The sequence below is a fragment of the Falco peregrinus genome, chromosome 3, assembly GCF_023634155.1.
Source record: "Falco peregrinus isolate bFalPer1 chromosome 3, bFalPer1.pri, whole genome shotgun sequence".
In the NCBI taxonomy this organism is placed as follows: Eukaryota; Metazoa; Chordata; class Aves; order Falconiformes; family Falconidae; genus Falco; species Falco peregrinus.
The window spans coordinates 60,985,181-61,005,350 of record NC_073723.1 but is presented as its reverse complement, the minus strand read 5'-3'; the positions used below and the strand labels follow the sequence as shown (position 1 = coordinate 61,005,350).

General features: G+C 36.1%; 1 protein-coding gene across 9 annotated transcripts in view; it reads right to left on the bottom strand.

Moving 5' to 3' along the window:
- The window catches only part of PTPRM (protein tyrosine phosphatase receptor type M), a 482,101-nt gene that overhangs the window by 300,190 nt on the left and 161,741 nt on the right, over positions 1 to 20,170 (bottom strand). For all 9 annotated transcript variants that reach the window (XM_055799826.1, XM_055799827.1, XM_055799831.1 and 6 more), the window contains exons 4-5: positions 19,436 to 19,514; positions 16,350 to 16,465 (exon numbers count right to left, since the gene is read on the bottom strand). In XM_055799826.1, coding sequence (XP_055655801.1) covers positions 16,350 to 16,465; positions 19,436 to 19,514 — 195 coding nt within the window. The remainder of the gene's footprint in view (positions 1 to 16,349; positions 16,466 to 19,435; positions 19,515 to 20,170) is intronic.

Genomic DNA, 20,170 nt, shown 5'->3' with positions numbered 1-20,170 from the left:
CTACCTAATTGATTTAAACCTGAGCATAAAGGAATGGTAATGAAGGTAATGAATTCATTTATAAAAGTTCAATCCACAGGTATTGCAGAAAAGAGTTTAAAAGGCTGCAGAGTAAAAAAGAAAAAAGTCTACACCTACAACCTCTCCCAGATTCTTATTTCAGCAATGGACAAATGGCAAAAGACTATTTTTAATCTGAAAAAAACACTATTTATAATTTGATATATAAATATAGAATGGCTTCTGTTTTAACTGTACCCACATGGCCAGCTTTGCTTCCTTTATTCACATTTTGTTCTCCCTGACTTACTGCACAGTGTCTTCAGGAAGCTGCACAGGTGTGACACTGGTCACTTTTAGTTAACTACCTGAAATCTGGAGGAGAATGTCAATAATATTTTCTTTTCAATATTTAACAGGACCCTTTAAGCACATTTTATGATAAATGATAAGCTCTCAGTGTTGATTCTCAATAGCTGTTTCATTTAGAACAGCTAGAATGAAATTAATTATATCAAATGAACATTCATTTATTGAACATATTAATACATCCCACCACAACTTTTTAATGACATTATTCTTAGTAGCATTCACAAAAATAAGTTTTTAACACTCACTGATGACATTCTTAAGTCCCACAAATAAGAGATCACTTACAATCCATTGCTTTACTAATTATAGTCATTAAAACATTAATCACACTTTTTTAAAGATATATTCTGAAACTTACCAATAGGTCTTGCAAACTCCCACTTTTTATGTGGAGACCTGAGTCTTCACAAATATCTCATATCTTATTGGAAATTAAACAAAAATTCACAAGTCTGTGATTTATTAATCCCATTCCAGAAAAATACAAAATTGACAATTTACAATGCAACACTATGGAACTCTATATTAAACCCCATTAAAACAGGTTGTTGGAGCAAATTTGTAGCATCCTTCTGTTTTCTGAGTACGGTTTATTTGTTTTAAAAACAATTGAAAGATAAATATTGTTCTTTTTATTATTTTACTTTAGCCATGCCTTGCCGTGTGGAAGACTGAGGCTTTACTGCAGATTAAGTTTACTAGCTCTTCCTGCCTCCGGGACTCAGAACTGGGCGAACAGGACACTCCATTCTTTGGAAAGAGGAAACTGTTGCAATCATTTAATGCCAGACCTGCTTGGACTACAAAGGCCATGTCCCCTGGGCAATGCTATCTAACCTTCTTAGAGCAAAAAAAATTTGACCACAAAACATACACTGCAAGATGTTGAGATCCAAAAATGAAAATAACAGAGTCCATTGGCCACAGAGCAACCCATACATTTTCAAATGCTCAGAGAAAGCTTTTAAAAAACATAAATATACATATTTCATAATGCTATTTAAGCCAACTAATGAAAATACATTACTGGCAAATCACATATAAGAATAAATTATCTATTAAGTGATATTGTATTTAATATTTAATATATGGGGATATAAAACATATTCTTCATTTAACTTTAGGATATACACATCTTGAAAATCCATATACCTAGTACCAGCATATCACATGCATACAAAGACCGCTTAAAGCACTTTAAAATGCACATTATTTTTTCATTTTAGGCAAGCTAGAATGAAAAGAAATAGGTTGATGGTTATTTAAATTAGACTTACAGTCTCTTTTAGGCAATGAACGAACTCTAAGTCTTCTAAATGAACAGCAATTTAGCAGCAACAAGATATATATTAAACCTTTCAGAAATACTTTTTAACAAAAATGCTGCAGTAATTCAAAGGGATTGAAGTTCTGGGATATTATATCCAGCAGTACCACTGCATTAATCGCTCTCAAGGAATGTTTCAACAATTTTGCCAGAAGAGACTTAAAAGGAAACATCAGTCAGTCACCCTCTGTCCATACAGGTAGATTAAGCAGCTCTTCATACATTTAATAAAATAAAGAGTTTGCATTATTCTACATTTAAATATGCGCATTTATAAAATTATGATTAAAGTCATACCAGCGGGATCTCAAATAACATCAGCAGTGCCAGAAGTAATTTTGTTTAAAATATGTATGAAATTAAATCAAATAGTAATTAATACCTCAACAAAATTGCTTTACAGAGTTCATATCATTCCAATAATTAAGACAGTTGGCTCTACCTCTGAATTTCTAGAACTGCTTTCATAACCAAGACAACTGTTTGTCAGTCTAGATTAGAACCACCACAAATCCTGTGATTATCCTCTATTTATTCCATCTGTGTAAGTTAACAAGTGTATTTCATTCAAGTAATGAGGCCATGCTGGAAAAAGATTATTGTCCTGTTTAGAATTATTCTGCTATGAGCCAGAATTACACTCGGCATGTGTAACTAATTGGCATTCAAGCAAAATGTTATTATTTTACCTTTCAAGAAAGATTTCAGCTTTTGATATTTTAATGTTTGATAACTGAGCCTTTTCTTCAAATCACATTGCTCTCCATAAATCTCTGTTTATTATGATACCTGGAGCTGCCAGGTAATATAAAATGTTACTCAAGTTCCATATTGAATAGTCATATTATCAAATATCAAGCAATGACATCTATTTGAAGATATAAATAAACATACAGAAAGTAAATAAAGACATTATTGCATTTTCTGCAGTCGTTAAACTCAGTGTAATTTACCCAAAGCAGTTACTCTGTACTTACATACTGAAATATTTTCATATCGTTCTGACAGGAGCAAATCTGTTATTATTACATGGAGAGTTTACAAGAAAAAAAACCCCAAACCCTGCTCAATCTATTTTTTATTTTCACATTAAATTCCAGAGCAATTGAGAAGAGTTTACATTTTCTAAGAATTTGTAAGTGCTCACAAACTATGTAAAAAGTCCAAATCTTCTTTCCATTCATCTTTAATAGCACACAATACAATACAAAACAAAATGACTTGTAGGGAACTACATCCTCAGAAATGTCTGGAGAAAACTGCACTTCTCTAACAGAGAGATTTATACTTTAGCCAGAAATTATGGCAATGATCCATGTATCTGCTAAGCATTTTGCTGAACTCATAGCCCTACTTGTAAAGTCATTTAATCTAATGCTGTATCTTATTTCTTTGAAATATGCAAACTAAATGCTTCTCATCACCCTTTTTGTATTAAAAATTCCAAGAGTTAGGAAGAACACCTTGCTAAAAAAAAATTAAGAGAACATATATAGGATTTTAAATACTCTGGCTTGAAATTCTGCAGATGCCAGGCTTATGGACAGGCTGGGAAGGAGCAGAGTGATGAGGAGAATACGAGAAAGTAAACACCGTTAGCATAATTCTCATCCATATACACAATGCAAAGTGATCCAGTACAGGCATTTGTCTGCCTTTTCTATCCAAGTACCTAATAGGACAGTTAAAAAACAGTGTGCTCATGTTCCACATTCTCTTCTCTGGAAAATTGTTATCTCGTTTGGAAGAATAATAGCATGGGATGAAGCAAGTCCCAACATGCAAGTTCTGAGGACCTGAAGTCCGCTCCAAAGTTTTAAACAACCAGAACAGCAGGAAAACCAAAGCATACCGAGTCCTACAAAGCAGGCAAGGAAGCAGTAGCCAAGAAAGAGGCACGTACATATCTGGCAATGAGAAACAATGCCCTGCTAAGGGCAAGGCAGCAGCCTCCTGAAAATTCTTCCAAATCAGAGGAATGAATGGCAAGAAGAGACACATGCCTATGATTAAAGAAAGCCATAATAAACCTCTCAACTGTGACAGTGCAATTTCTGAATAAATTACAACCAGAACAGTAATAATAAGTAAGGTAGTTACACCTTGGTTCATGTAACAGGGAAGCTACTGTAGAGGGGGGTTTAGCTGGAGGTGTTTCAGTCTTCATTACTGAGTCAGTCACATAGTTTAACAGCTCCCACCCCCAACACATACCTTCCCCTATGCTCTCTTTCCTTTCTATCATCTTCCCTTTGGGTTTAATTTAATTTAATCTTTACTTTGGTCCTCCTTGCCTCAAAACAGCTTCAACAGCCCTGGGTCTTAAAAAAGAAGTCTTGATTTAACTCCAATTTGAACACGATACCGCCCAGCAGTAAGTTTGTATGTTTTAACTACAGTATTAATTGTAAAGGTCACTGTTTCTTTCTCCCAAAGGTCCAAGAGAATAGCACAGAAAGAGTACTGAATTTACTTTATCAATTGCCTAACTCGTACATGTTCCCAAGTGATTCTACTGCTGCTGAACTGTGTTTCATATCAAGACAATCTTCAGGGTCCAGAAAAAGAAATACCTAACATGCTTTTGAAAAGCAAGCTGAATTTAACCAGCCCCCCCAGTGGCATAGTTCAACTGTTCCATTATCTCAGGTTTGCTAATCACCTTGTACTACATTATTTAACACTCCAGAAAAACTGGAAGATTAACATATCACACTGAGTTTCCTGAAAAGAGAACACTGCTTGGGTCACTTCATTTTCAAACTCAGACAAGAATATCAGAAAGGTTAGACTGATAAAAGTAATTCCAGGACAATTTTTCTTACAGGTCACTTCATCAGGTAAGAATATATATGAGGCTGAATAGCGATGGAGGAGAGGGATAGATTTACGTGCAACCCCACTAACTTGCGCATGTCCATAAATGTCTGCACGTAAACACATTTTCTGCAAATCAATGTATGTAGTCAATTTATTAATCTCTGGGTTTCTCAACACTTCAGAGAGTTCTAAAACAAGGAAGAAAGGAAGAAGAAAGAACAGCTACTTGTTACCAGAAACTTTTTATCCAGAGTCCAAGTTTCATATCATCCTTGTTAAATAAAATAATAGTCGCTCTCTTAACTGGCACTTTAGACACACTTCATAGACATAAGATGCAACAGAGCATCTTCAGTGAATGAGTAGGATCGAAATCTACTGATTTTTCATGTTACTGGCAAACAAACTTTGCCAAGTTGTCTCCAGCTGTCTTAAGGTTTTGCAGTGTTGTCCATAACCAAGGTCCTAGTGGATGTCACAGAGTTTGCAGTGTACCTCTAAAGGCAAAACTTCTATAGTTTGTGATTTTTTCAGATTCACTTTTTCCCCAAAATCTCTTTTGGTCACAGGAGATTAACAAAGAGGGAGAGGATGAAGAGTTATATTTTTGTGATGAAAAACACTTTTTTCAAGACAAAAATTTTAATACCTATATTGAAATTTTGCAGACTCCACATTCCCTTCATAAGCAGGAACAGCTGGTATACTAGCTGAAAACAAAATGTGCATTTCAGTGCCACAAGCACACTTTCGGCAGTGCAGCATCTACCTCTGCTAGACAGATGCTGAAAGGTCTTTGGAGACCACCACCCACTATCACTCCTTGCAACCTGATGGATGGCTGGCACCACTACAGAGATAAGCACCTCTCTCCTCACTAGCCGCAATACTTTTTTTTTTTTTTTTTTCTATCGTGTCAAGGGTTGTTTAGTTTTCTTGAAATAAAATCATCAAATTTGCCCACATCCCCTGAAGTTTTTACTTGTTTTTTGGTGTCACTGCCAATGTGGTCTGTGGTGCTCATTGATATGAACAGTTTCTGATTTAAAGGTTTTGACTAATGTCATAATGTAAACCTTCACAGCTGCTTCTGTCAGGTATTTTCACCAGAAATCTACTATTTTGGCTAACTTCATAAACTTCCACATCACTTAGGAATGGTGGAGCCAGTTCATGAGGCTAGAAGTCAAGTTTATTCTTCCATTTCCCCTTACCTGCATTTTTTAGTATTAATAGGAAATCACACTGATGTTCCTTCATGGTTACTGACACCTGGTTCTTGTGCTGGGCAGGACAGTCCAAGTGGATTGGTAGGCTTACCCTGTAAATTACCTTTGCTGGCCAGGCTTCTGCAGTGTTTCTGAGCGGGAGAACATAAAGCCCATTTTTACCTCTACTATTACAGTGCCACCATCTCATACACGTAGTGTAAAGCTAGAACACAGATTCAAAGTAGCTATCGTACCATCAAGCATTTTAGTTTTTTCAGCTGTGCATTTCATTGGTCATAGTATCTTTGTGAACCCCAGTTGTGCTTCCCTTGCAAGAACCAGCCTGAGCAGCACACTGCTGTGGAGGAAAGATTTCATTGTGCTTGGGTGCAAAAACAGGAGGATGGCAGGTTTGCAACCCATTTCCAACACTTCTGAGAGTATGTCAGTTCCCTGATTTTGAGAATTTAGTCCCTAAATCAATCTCAGCACTCCGAGGGTCATGCCAGTGATAAGAGTACACCACTTGGCCTCACTGATGTTAACCTATAAAGGAAAAGATGATGTCCAAGGAGCAAAGTCACCTTTACTGTACATCCTACCACACTCCAAGCACATTTTGATTATTCAGCTGCACATAGGTTACTAATAAGAACACTAGACTGGATGTTTTCTACTGTTCAGCTCCAAAACATCACTGGAGCCAAAACACCTTACAGATACATTGATTTCAAGATGTCTTTCTGTTTCTTGCAAATGTTCACTAGGATTTATCATTAACGGTCCACAATTAATTTCTCCTAGTCTCTGCTACCACTAATAATTGAAGATTTGGTAAGAGAAATCTTAGCATCAGAGAAAGATTTATCAAATCTATATACATATATGAGTAAAACCAGTAAGCCTAGGTAAAAAACAAAAACAAAAACAAAAACAAAACCAACTGGCTGGTGTTATCCTGATAGGAGACTGCATCCCAACAGACAGAAAAGGATTACTCTTAAGTGTGATGAAGCCTTCAGCCCTAGGCCCACAGGGAAGAGCTGTAACTGTTCACAACAAAGCTTTTCACATAAGCAATGCATTCATCTTCCTCAAAGGATGAGCATCTAACCTAACAACTCTTTTGTAGGAGGAACTGGTTTGGACCTTTAGGTATACATATTAAAAAATTTATTTGACTTTTTATGCAACCTAAACACACACCATCTTAAGGTACAAAGCTTCTTGTATGCACATTTGCTCACAGCCAGATCAGAGCAAATAAAATAAACATAGATTATTCCAGGAATTTGGCATGGGATCTCTAATACATATAAACATATTTTAATTTTTTTTAAGTTTGAATTGGTGTTTAGAAAGCTGAGATTTGTTACATTTTTTTCTTAATGCCTCTCTTTAGGGAAAGAGAATATGTAAATTAAATTAAATCCTTCTATCACATTTTATTAAAGTTCTAAAAATGCAGAAAAGCAGAAAAATTGAAGTTTGCCTCCTAAAAATTTATTGTGACAAAGTCTGTACAAACTAAACCTTAGGCAGAATTAACAAATGCAAACCCAACTAGCTAATATAATATTGTACACACAAAATCGTGCTGTAAAAATTATGCAAGAAACATGGATATAGAGATAACAATACATTCTTCCACAGATGCTTCACATTCCCTATTCTTTGCATTTTCTTTACTTCACACTTATAAACCATATGAAAAGGAGCTTCTTTTTGCCACTTCCTATACTCCTGGCATTTTACACACAGTACTAGACTGCAGCTTCTGCTTTAACAGATGATTTTGTATTTCTAACACTCTCCTAGCAATATTCTACTTCTTTCACAGAAATTGCTGGAACTAGAGTGTGATCAGAGGCTTAATAGGTCAGTGTTCATTGACAGCCAAAGCCCCATCCCAACTGCTTTACTGGGTTTCCTGTATGTGCTCTAATTGCTAAGAGTTTCCTTTCTCTTCCTTTATGATCAACAGAAGTAAAGTAAGAAATAAGAAGTGTAAACTGACAGAAATAGAAATTAACAGAAAAGACAAACCAAGAGGTTAAAATGGGAAAAGAGGAATCTAATCAACTGCTGAAAAACCGTGTACATCTCACTCTCACCTCACCTGAGAAACTCCAATTCAGTATTTCCTTATCAGTGAAGTTGCTAAATGCTATAGACAAGAATAGTGATTTTAAAATATTATCACAGAATCACAAAATAACTGTGGTTGGAAGGGATTTGGGGTGATCATGTAGTCCCAGCCCCCTGCTTAAAGCAGGATCAACTACAGCAAATTGCTCATCACTGCATCCAGATGCATCTTTAATATCTCCAAGGATGGAGACTCCCTAGTTTCTCCAATGAACCTGTTCCAGAGTTTGAACACAGTAATCTTTTTTTTTTTTTTTTTTTTTTATGTTTAAGTGGAATTTCCTGTATTTCAACTTGTGCCCACTGTCTCTAACTGGCACTAGGTAACACTGAGAAGAATCTGGCTCTTGTGATCTCTACTTCTTTCAAGATCTCCCCAGTCCTTCCCTTCTTCAGATTAACACTCCCAGCTGCATCCTTCTATGTCAGATCCTCCAGACCCCTAACCTTCTTCCAGAGCGTCTGTATCTTTCTTGCACTGGGGATCCCAGAACCAGACCCAGCACTCCAGATGTGTTTCCCCGGTACTGAGCAGAGGGGAAGTATCACCTCCCTTGGTCTGCTGGCAATACTCCTAATGCCGCCCAGGAGGCTGTTAGTCTTCACTGCTACAAGGGCACATGACTAACTCATGGTCAAGTTGTCCATCACAATCATCAGGTTCTTCACAAAGCTACTTTCAATCCTGTCAGGCCCCAGTGTGCAGTGGTACATGGGATTATTCCTTCCCTGGGGCAGGACTCTGAAATTCCCTTTAATGATTTTCATGAGGTTCCTCTCTGCCCAGCCTGTCAATGTCCCTCTGAATGGCAGCTCAACCCTCTGGTGCATCAACCACTCATCCCAACTCTGTAGCACCTGTGAACTTGAAGAGGGTGCACTCTATCATCATCCAGGTCAGTAATAAATACGCTAAAAAGTACTTGCCACAGTATTGATTCATAGGGTACACTGCTAGTGATTTGTCTCTGCATTGCATTATTATCCAATGTAAAGTATACCACTATACATAATGAATGCTATACATAATTGCTAATCTGCACAAGTTTTTCTATTAGCCAAATATAAACATGGGTTTGGTTCTGCTTTGTTTTGTTCTTTCTTTCTTTTTCAGCCTAAGTGTTACTTTTACATTTCTCCTCAAAGAACCTAAAGCCTCCAAAAAAATCCAGGCACATTTGAAGTATTTCAGTTCTTACAAAGTTTATAAAAATAAACAGCACAGTTCTGCAAGACTGCCCCAAACACAAGCCAAAGTATATTATAGGCATTAGACATTTCATATTTAAGGCAGATAATGAAGGAAAGGTTTTCATCAAAGATCACAGCTTCTTAGACACTGGGTAACACAAACATGACACACACCACAAGCCTCCTATGTTCTGCTGTTCATAGAATTTTTTTCTGTCATGTAGAAAGACTAGTATGCAATTAACAAAAAGCAACTAAGACTGATTAATGACAATTAATAGAAAATATACAATATTGTCTGCAAGAAAGGCACTAAATATACACTGGAATGGAGAGGGGGATGCAAAGAAACTAACATACCAAAACCTGGCAATAATATTAAATGTTTGGCAGCATTTTAAAACAAGTTTACCTTTCATCTATTCAGTAATAGATAGTACCCCACCCTACAGGGCACTAATTACCCTTGTAACAGTAAAATCATCACAGGTTATCTAAAAAAAAACACATCAGGATGCACACTCATCAGGATGTGTGTAGTCTTGGCAAAATACTTAGTTGATTGATGTCATTAAAGCTCTTCTTAAGTCAATGGACTCAAGACAATTTGCTATGCACGAGGTGGTTTTATCAGTCTTGGAAGGCAGCTATTCATGAGCAGAAGGAAGAAAGATCTCCTGTAGTTAGTAGACAAAAGCACCTACTGATCAAACCCAAACTATTGTTCTTATAATATTCAAAGGAACACCTTCTTTAGGCCTATCTCATTGTACAGTTTACATTCATAGTTCCATCTGTTTCTGTTACTAAGTTGTTACATATGTATATCATTTAATTTTAACCAGTGAAATACTGCTTCATTATCTTAGTACTCAAAACCGGCTGAAACATTTTTTCCTCAAGTGCTTCCAGACTTAGCTATGAAAATGGTAATTATGTGAAAGGCTCAGACAGTTTAACAAAAAATGCTTATGAAACTCTAAGACTTCAGTTGACCTTCTGGGATACTTCATGTGATATACATAAACAAGCACACATACACAATTTTGTATATCCTATAAATATATTGTGTGTCTGTGTGTATACCTAAGGAAAACAATTTGCTTTCCAGAACTCCCTCTCTCACAGGATTGTATCTCTTCCTTTGAATAAATAATAAATAATGCATACAGGTTTTGCAGTTTTGTATGCAGAAGAACAAAATCTCTTATACTCTTCATAACTTCAGCAAAAGAATACTGAAGATACAAAACAAAAGACACGTTGAATGAGGTGAAAGACAGCTTTCAGGAAAGACAAGAAGAAAAGCCAAATCCCTTATTAACAGGTAATAAATGGCTTAAGTAGGGTAGAAAATGCTGGCCATTAGAGTGATACTGTTCTAAGTTTCTTGGCTGCAAATGAAGTAGCTTGCGTTCCGCATGCATAAAACATAGGTATGAAAGATTTCACCCTCTCCCATTCTATCGGAGAATACCCATTAGTCTCCTGCTACTGGTAAGTCTGATTATGCTGCTTACTACAGCTGTCAGACGTATCCTGAGATCCTGTTGTTACTTGCTTACCTTCAACAAATTTTTACTCTTAGGACTATATTTCTGCAATAAAAGTTATGTGTCTGAGAATTACATTTTAAAATAACTATCTGAATTTCAACCACAATTTAGAATGAGGCTAGGAAAAATACATCACAGAAGTGATGACCCCTCAACTGTAGCTTTCCATTGTTTGAGGAACCTCTCTCAAGGAGGGCTACCCACACTGAGTCAATGTACAAGTATCTGAAAAAAAATTAATTGCCACATTTAGTGATGCTACAACAAATCAACAAAAATTAATATTGAAAGATTGGGTTTGATATTAAAATGGAATTTCATGATGCCTGGGTATCGGTATCATCCGAACAGTAATTTCCCAGAAGCCATGCTCTAAACCATTCTAGAACAAGTAACTAGCAAAATATCACACAGAGGGAACTGAATGAACCAGCTGCAAAATAGAAGCAGCAGCAAATGAGGGTAGGAAAATGAAGAGGTGGAGCCAGGCCAGTGAAGCTAATGAAGAAACCCGACAATTGCAGCATGTGTGTGATTCCATGATTTAACAGACTTGCCTCTGTCACAGAGACCTTATGTCATGTCACTTAAACTTTCCCAGGACTGTTCTAACAGTACACTGATATTCTAGATGTCAAATTTTGGTCTCTGAGGTCAGTTTCCTGAAGTACTGACCACTTGCTATTGCAATTAACATCAGAGGATGCTAAGCATGGAAAATGCTCAGTGTCTTACACACAGAGAAGCAGGTCCAGATGCCTCAGAGGCTGTTTCCAAAAGTAAGGGAATCATTTTGCTTTTGTTTCTGTTTCCGTGTTCCTCAACTATAAAATGAAGCTCATATCTATTCACCCTATAGAAACAAGTTAATATTGTGAAGCATTAAGGTTAGTAGAAAAAATCCATTAGAAAATTAGCAAACCTGTTTTCAGAATTGATTTCTATAGTATTTAGTAAGCAAAGTGAAGCCCTAAATACACTTGTATGAAGAAACCCACATATTAAGGAGCTATTAACCAACTTAGTATGTCCACTATACTGAATGAGATGGGGAATCTGCAGCAAAAAAAAACCCCAGGATGTTAGTATGTACTTTAAAAAAGGTAGGTTCAAAAGGTTCAAACTTTTAAGGCTGCAGAGGCACATTTTTCCCCAAGTATTGCCTTGGAAACATTTATTTTAATATTTAAGTGGTTTTCACTTGATAGTGATTTTAATTTTAGTTACTATCAATTATAATATTGTGTATGTGTAAATATTCAATATATGACAGTTCAAATTTCATATATTTGCAGAGAAGAAAATCTACATATGTATATAATTTGGGCCCGCTTGCAGTGGAAGAAATTTACCTGGTTTTAAGTAAATCTTTATTTCCTAAAGTTCATTCTAATTTGCAAGATACAATTTAGATTCCTGGCTCAAAGATTTTGGTGGAAAGAAAATCATATGCTTTTTCAATGTTCTAGGCTGCATCAAAAGAATGTTACTTCCAAAAATGAATTCTACCCTCTTTCTCCTATAATAAAGATTCATGTTTCTTGTGCCAATTTATTAAATACTAATATTAGCATAAGCTTTTCAGAAGACATTGTCTCAGCTGCTTTCACTTGACCATTAACTGTTCTGTGCTCCACATGTTAATTTCTTCCCAAATTCTAACTACAGCTCCCACCTACATTATTTTTTTTTCTCTGAAGTGTATTTCCATTACTTGGGATTCCCAGCTTCTTTAGTGCCTAGTGCATTATCCTATGGTTGGTGTCAACTTCCAGAGCTTGTAGTTTCAAAGAGGAATTTGTTTAATTAAAAAAAAAAAATATTACAGCAATTGCTACAGCCCTTACAGTGGGAGCACAGGAAATGGCACAGGAATGGCATTTTTGCTCAGTCATTCAATGGAATAGAAAGAGTCATCCCATACTGACAATAATCTGTGCTGTCCACAGATGTGATAAAGAAAATGCAAGCAGATGGGTTACATCTGTTAATTATAAGCATTCTTTCAGTAGTGTAATCAAATTTCTTTTTAAGGTATGTTTATGTTTAGAACATAAGCTAATGGGGACATGAATTCATAAACATACAATCTAGCCAATGAACTTATTAATTGGACGCAAGTTAAAACAACAAAACCAGACTTCTGTGATGCTGTGTTTTGTTCTTGAGTCCCTTCATTTGACTTTAAGTTGAAACGATATCACTGAAAATACCCACAATTTGTTGTCAAATTACCTGACAAACTTGCAATCATAGGTCATGCACTAGGGTGCACGGCTGCCTAGCACGATCAGGAAAAATGTTTTTCTTGCAAAGCACTGCACTACGGAATAGGTAAAACAGATTTCTGTCTTCCCTTTCCCAAAAGGATTAATACTGATCATAGCATGATGAAATAAATTTCACGGCTCAGTGGTCTAATTTGGGCAGCTAACCTATGAACTGCAGCTCCCCCATCACCCTTTCAACTGCAAAAACTTCCATAATATTACATAAATTAATAGACTTCATATTCCATAGGGAGTAAGAGGGACAGGCTTGAAAAGGAAGGGGAGGGGGGGTAGCAGGGAAGGGAGGGAAGTAAAATGCGATCTATAGATTTCACTTAGGACTGCTTCAAGGCCTGGCCATTATTAAACTAAGAACATATATGCTGTTTCAAAAAACAACTCAGCAAAGACAAGGAGACTAAAATAACCAAGCAAGTTAAAATAATTCATTTGTTTTAAGGAACATACACCCCTCACAGTCTAACAGACTGTAAAATTAAAATACCTCTTTGCCAGAAAAATACATACTACTAAACCTGAAGTCTTCTGCTGCATACAAGCTGAGAGATACTATATAAAAAAGATGGAAGTACAGGAGTAAAATTCTGCCACTACTCAAAACAGTCAGAAGTGTCATTGAATTCAGTGGTTTTGTGATTTCACCCTGGCAATTTACCTAGAATTCAGACTAACAATATGAATCTGGAAAAAAAAAAAAAAAAGACAGCTATTGGAAAACATTTTGGAGCAAATTATCTCACAATATTTTGGGACTGACAAATCCAAATAGATTAGGTCTTCTGATATGACTTATATGGCAGAAATGCTGAGAAGCGCCTGATAAAAATCATGCTACTGTATTTATTTATTTACTATGATTTCCCTTAAGGTTTTATAAATTCAAGGAAACAAACCATCAAAAGGATGGTAGAAAGGGCTTAATATTACTGGTTAACTAACTAGGCATATCAGAGAGATTGCATGACCTGTTTGTACTACCAATAAACCCTGCATCCCTATTACCTGACTGCTAGCATAAATGCCTCCAGAGAATGGTGCGCATTTTAATCTAGCTTTATTGTACCTAAGAATGTCTTTTATTAAGATGTTTTGTAGTTGAATATTGGTTCTACTGTTACCAGGAATGAAAGGATCTTTAACACCCATTTAACTAGTTATATGAGGTAAAAGATACAATGTTTTTTGACAGCTATTACAGATAGCTGCATTGTACTCACGGTCCTCTGGCGGTGTCATGAGATGTTACAAACAGTCATTTACAAAATTCCTCAGTATCACACCATGAAACCAGACGGTCTCAGAAGACTGACAGAGAACTGCAAGGTCTGGGAATCTGTTACCCAGTAGTGACTTAGTACACTACGATACAGCTAATGCTGTTGGGAACTGTGTGTCAGCCTTGATTTGCAGCATCCCACACATGGAACTGTCTGATCAGTCTTACTGTAAGCTGCAGCAGACATCTGTGGAAACTGGCAAACAAGTACAAAAAAAAGTCCAAGCTATCTAGGAGATCCTGTCAACTTTTTAAATGTTCTTACACAAAGGCAGGCCTGGAATTTGCACAACCTTAGACTGATTACCAGAGGGACCTGTAGTTGTATGGGCAGATAAATAAACAGTGGCCCTGAAGGACGATAAAATTCCTCAAAAAGTCAATCTGTCACTACTTTCCTATCCTTCATATAGAGAAAAAAAAAGTAATTCTCATAATCATGTATAAACAAGGAATCACTTAAATAAGGTCAGCAAAGATATTCTGAAATTTCTACTGCTGTTAAGACACATTTTATGTTACATAAAATCTAGAAAGATATTTAATTTCCTACATGAAGAAATTACATTCCAGCCTTGCAAAGAATTTATGTGTCCCCTAAATTCTGCGCGAGAAAGTTAAAGCTGAAATTATACTGTCCTGAAATCTCTATGGAATCAGGATTTCCCTACGTTGAATTCTACCTTCAATTTTACAAAAGAGCATTATGCAAATGTTCAAAGGTTCTAGAAAACTTATCCTTGACGAAATAGCAGCCTCTTATTTTCCCATATGTACTAAACTCTTTCCATGCCTGGAAAAATAATTCTTTCAAAAAATCTTAGTGGCTTAGGAAAGACAGGAGTCTATTCTACCAATTAAACACTGTAATACTGGCTTTAGAAAGCTGATGCATTAGGGAAATATCAGCTTTGTATCAGCACAGAGGTTGAAAATATCCATGCAAACTCATATAAAAACAAAGGAGAGTTCCATTGCCTTTTACTGTATTTCATCAGGCTCCTTCTGGATGGACGTAACAGTTCACCACTGATGTACAGATAAATATGAGTCTTTGCTTTTCAGGTGGGTTTACTTATTTATTTGCATGCTAGTTTTCTTATAACTATTTAGCTGTTTAACCTGTCACACTTCAATGAATCATGTCAGAAATGCTTGATGAAGTTTTGCAACAAGTGTAACGTGAAAGGAAAACTATAGTAAAAGCCTGAAATTGTTTAAACAACAAAAACAGAGAATTTAATATCTAAGTCCCACCTGTTACTATTGCCTCAATTTCTCCTATCCCTCCTCCACATACTGCAATTTCATCTGACTGATCTCCTTAGGCATCGTTTCAGGCATCCTTATTTCCTTCTCACATACAATGCCCCAGGTCTAGCATGTTGTTTTTCAAGTATGGAAAGCATAGGGATCTGGAGGTTGGTACATCCCTAATGCTACGTCCAAATACAGACTATTGTTTGCTGTAAAGATTGCTGTAAAGAACAGACAACTCTGGAATGATTCAACTTGCTTCCCCATTACTAAAAGAGAACAAGTAAGATGCATGTTTTTGATACAAGGTTACACATACGGATAGGGGAGACTATCTTTACAGAAAGACAATGAGTTGGAGACAGTCATCAAATCAAGATCTGACACCTATCTAGAAGCTACATTACTGAATAAGTAAAAAATTATGGACTCAATGAATACAGGTAAGATTCTTTGGCTCAGTAATACAGATGGTCAGATTTTACGGTTATACTGGTCTTCTTCAGACTTTAAAAGTAAGAATGCAATTTTAACTGAAAATACTAAACAGAGACAGAGGTAAGCCAAGAAAATAATTATGCGTAATGTTGCAATTAGCCAGCATAGACATTATGAGAAAGTCACATACTCTTCCTTGGGGGTTTAGCCTTTACTCATGATCGCCACACGTAACAGAAACAGTATGTTTATTTTTAATAAGGCATCCCATTGAAACATGCAAGGAAAATCTTCCAGTATCATTTTCTATAACAGAACACCTACTATGCAACAGTTCAAAGGCGCTATAAAATCTAATACTGATGAAAAGAACAGCCCTATCATTATTCATGTTTTACATCCATTTCAGAGTGATGAACTCCCCTCCCCCTAGATCTCAGTGCATTAAAAGAAAGAAATTACCTGTAACCAGAGTCTGTCACCTGAGTCTGTTCCACCATTGGCAGTGCATTGAAAAGTAGCAAATTGCCCTGCATTGACTTCCACACTCTGAAGACGCAAGAAGTGGGGAGTTTTTGCTGTTGGAAGAAGATAAAGTATTGCAGTTATGCAACATGGAAGTACTGATTATGAAATAGCCCTGCTTCAAAAGGTTCCTATCACTGACTAGACATTAGCTTTTAGGTTGGTTTACTTCTGTACCTGGGAAAGAGCAGAAAAGAAGGGTGTTATTTAATTGTTCCTGCTGTGTCAATTACCTTAGCTCAGCATCCCTCTTTCAGTAACACTCTATTAATCAAGATCATATTGGAAACTAATTATGTTTTGAACGAAAACATACTAGATACTTACACTACCAACTAGACAAAACAGTAAGAAGTTGAGTGATGTTGTCAGGGAAACAGGTTTTTCTTTTTAACAGGTTCAGTTTCTATAGAGGGGATGCTTATAGAAACGTAGCACACCAAACAGTTAAAATAACTAATGTAACACTTCTCACTAACTACAACTGTATTAAATACGATTATTTTCAACAACACTGCAGAAAAAAGCAAAACACAATGCATTCGCCATACCAATACTTTTTTCATTTCAGAATAGAAAACAACCCCAGTAAAAATTAAAGCAATACAGCTACAAATAACCTAACAAATTAAACAAATATCCAAGCTTGAACTATGTCCACTGAAGGAGGAAAAATAGTACGTGTATTTTTGTTTTACTACAAAAAGCGTCAACCACATGACACAAAAACATAGGAATTGATACAGAAACTTATCCTTGAAAAGGCAGTATTCCCCCACCATTCAAATCCTACTGCAGGCAAGGGTACTTTTTGCACTGTCCATACTAGCAGATAAGCCAGGCTCTGGACATTGCTTTCAGACACCGAAATGTTAGTACTAGCAATAAACTGGCAGACTAAATATACATTTTCTAGCAGACCATCACAACCCTTTAAAGTGTTGCTGACAGTTTCTTTCAAGACCTTATCACTGGCAGAAATTACAGTTTTAAGGAATATATAACTAACCAGCTAGAAAAAGTTGCTTAATATCCAGTGCAAGGCAGTATAAGGAGAAGATGGAATAAAAAAGCTCAAATCAATACCTAAATATGGAAGGAAATATTTTCCTGATAATTGTCCTTATGGCAAATTTATCAGACAAACTGTTTGGGTTTGTTTTGTTGTTTTTTTTTTCTTAAACACTTGCCAGTTAGAAAAGACAGAATTTAGGCCAAAGTCATCCTTCACCTTCCCTATCAAACTATTAATATCTGATTATCCAGTAAAATTCTTCACTAAGTTCCCTATTTATCAGTCACTTTTTTTTTTACATCTGCTTTTACCCTACTTGAGTCTTCTTAAACTCTAGAAAACTAGCCTTTCTGAATTACCAGGTATGGCCTAAGTAGAGAGGGGCATGAGGTTTTAGAAATAAACACACTCACACACACACACACACACAAGAAAACCCCCAACCAACTAGCCACCCACTCACCACAATCCATCCCTCTCAGTTCTATGTGCTTACAACTTGCCTTTTGTTTGGTCTTTGTCTGTGCTACCCAGAAAACTGCCTAGCAAATATTTTCCCCATTTCTTTAAAGAGTTAATTCAGAAGTATTTTTTCTGGCAATATATGGAAAGGATAGAATTATGAGTCTTGCAAAGTTTTAGACACACAGTAATTCTATTCCAATTTTCACACTTTTTCAATTTTCTTGTAGACAATATAACTGGTTTGATGTCTTAATTTCTAACATTTTAATTACTTCATCAAAGAACTTTTCATTAAAGCTTTTGCATTTCAACACTGTCACGTTAGAACTCTGCGTGCTATGGGGCATAACTCAGTCTCCATATTAACAAGAGCTACTTGCAGGTTTTGAGAATTGATTAGTAGAAATGCACAGATCAAACCTCTCAAAATCTGTATAAGAAAAATTATTAAGCTGATAAAATGCTGCTTTAGACTTATCCTACCTGAACCAAAGATACAAATTCAAAATGCAGAAGCACAAATACTGTCTTAACAACATGAGAGCCTGCTGTGTTTATTAGAACTAAGTGATTCAGAAATACCAGCTGCTGATTCTGCATAACTGTCTGTATTTGAAGAAATGTCTGTGTCTTGTTGCTGCTAACGCTAAAACCATTTTTATGAGGTGCTCTGGTACTGATAAACCGCTTGTTATTTTAAATTGCAGCTCTTTCTTACAAGCCACAAAGAATGCATACAGGGACAACATGGTGTAAGAGGAAGGTGAACAGTTACACAGAAGTTGGTGTCTTTTTTCCCCATTCAGTCATTTGGTCAATAAGATTACAACCTACAATTCCATGTATGATCTTAACACACCTTATTTAACAAATAGCAAATATGTGAAACAATCGTTTACTTAAGTACTCTGTTCAATTACATTACAAGCTTTAACTTACAAGGTTTTGTTTTGACATCAGTTTTAAATGAACTTAGGATAGTTTAAGTATTACATATACTTAGCAAGGGGATAAGGAAACATATCTGAAACATAAGAAAGTAAAACCGTGCAGAAACTGAGCCATGAATCTTGGGAAGTACCCTACGTAACCTAGGAAAGTTTCAGCCCTCTCACCCAGATGAGTTCTCTTCCTTCTAAGCCCTGGAAAAATAACCATATATACTCAGTTCTTGTGGTGTTTATCTGCTCTCACTAATGTCTCAGCTTGTGGCTGTGCTGAATTTTTATGCAGACAGAAAACTGGTCAACAAATCTTGAAGACTTTCTTTCTTGAAGGAGTTGTTAGACGACCCAGTTAGGGGGTCTGGGGCTCATGCCAAGTGCTGTCCACAAGGTGTATGTAAGAGATGCCTTTAAAGTGTAAAGTATACCAATAAGGTGCAGCGCTCAAATACTAGCAATGCTTTGTACATACTCAGCTTATATTTATAGCAGTGATATTGTTTTCTGACATTTTCCTTATTTTTTGCATCACATTTATTGAAGCATAGTGGCACATCCATTTTAGGGGCCTAGCTTTAAAACAGCAGATAGGTACTTACTACATGGATGTCCTAAAACTTTCACTTCATCAATAGCCACATATCCTGGGTGACCTGAAGTAACCACTTCAAAAACAACCTGAGAAGCAAGAAGAGAATTTCAGTTATCTGCTTTGTAACACAGGGAGTATAAAAATATTATGTTATGGAAAAATACATCAACTCTTTCCACATGTTGAGAACACCTTGAAAACAAAATAAAATCAAACAAAAATCAAAACAACACTAAACACTCAAAAAGCGTTGTTCGTATCATTAAAATTAACCAGAATACAAATCACATTTTTTCATGTTCATACTATTTTGGAGATTTGCAAGTATGATCATACATAGCTCACAATGAGTAATAACCAAATCCCCCCAATATTTGGTCTGCCAAAGTAGTTACCTAATAATAGCCTTAAGTATTAAGTTTCATATTTTATTTTCAATACTTCGCTGTGCAGAGTAAACTCTTACTTTCATTCAAAAAATTACAGTTTTGCAGTATACAGAGATTTGTGTGGTATCAGGCACAAACATACCTATTTTCATGAATGTGTTTTCCATGCTCTTACTCTTCCACCAAATGTAGTGAATTAAGTAAAACAGATCCATTTGCCAGTTTGTTTAATGGCTATAAATAGGTCACAAAATAAATGGACCATTCTTGTAATCAGAATTAAGTACACTTAAAAAGTAAACCTCTCCAAACCTTGGCAGCCTTAGCTTTGAACAACCCAAGAATGTTCAAGT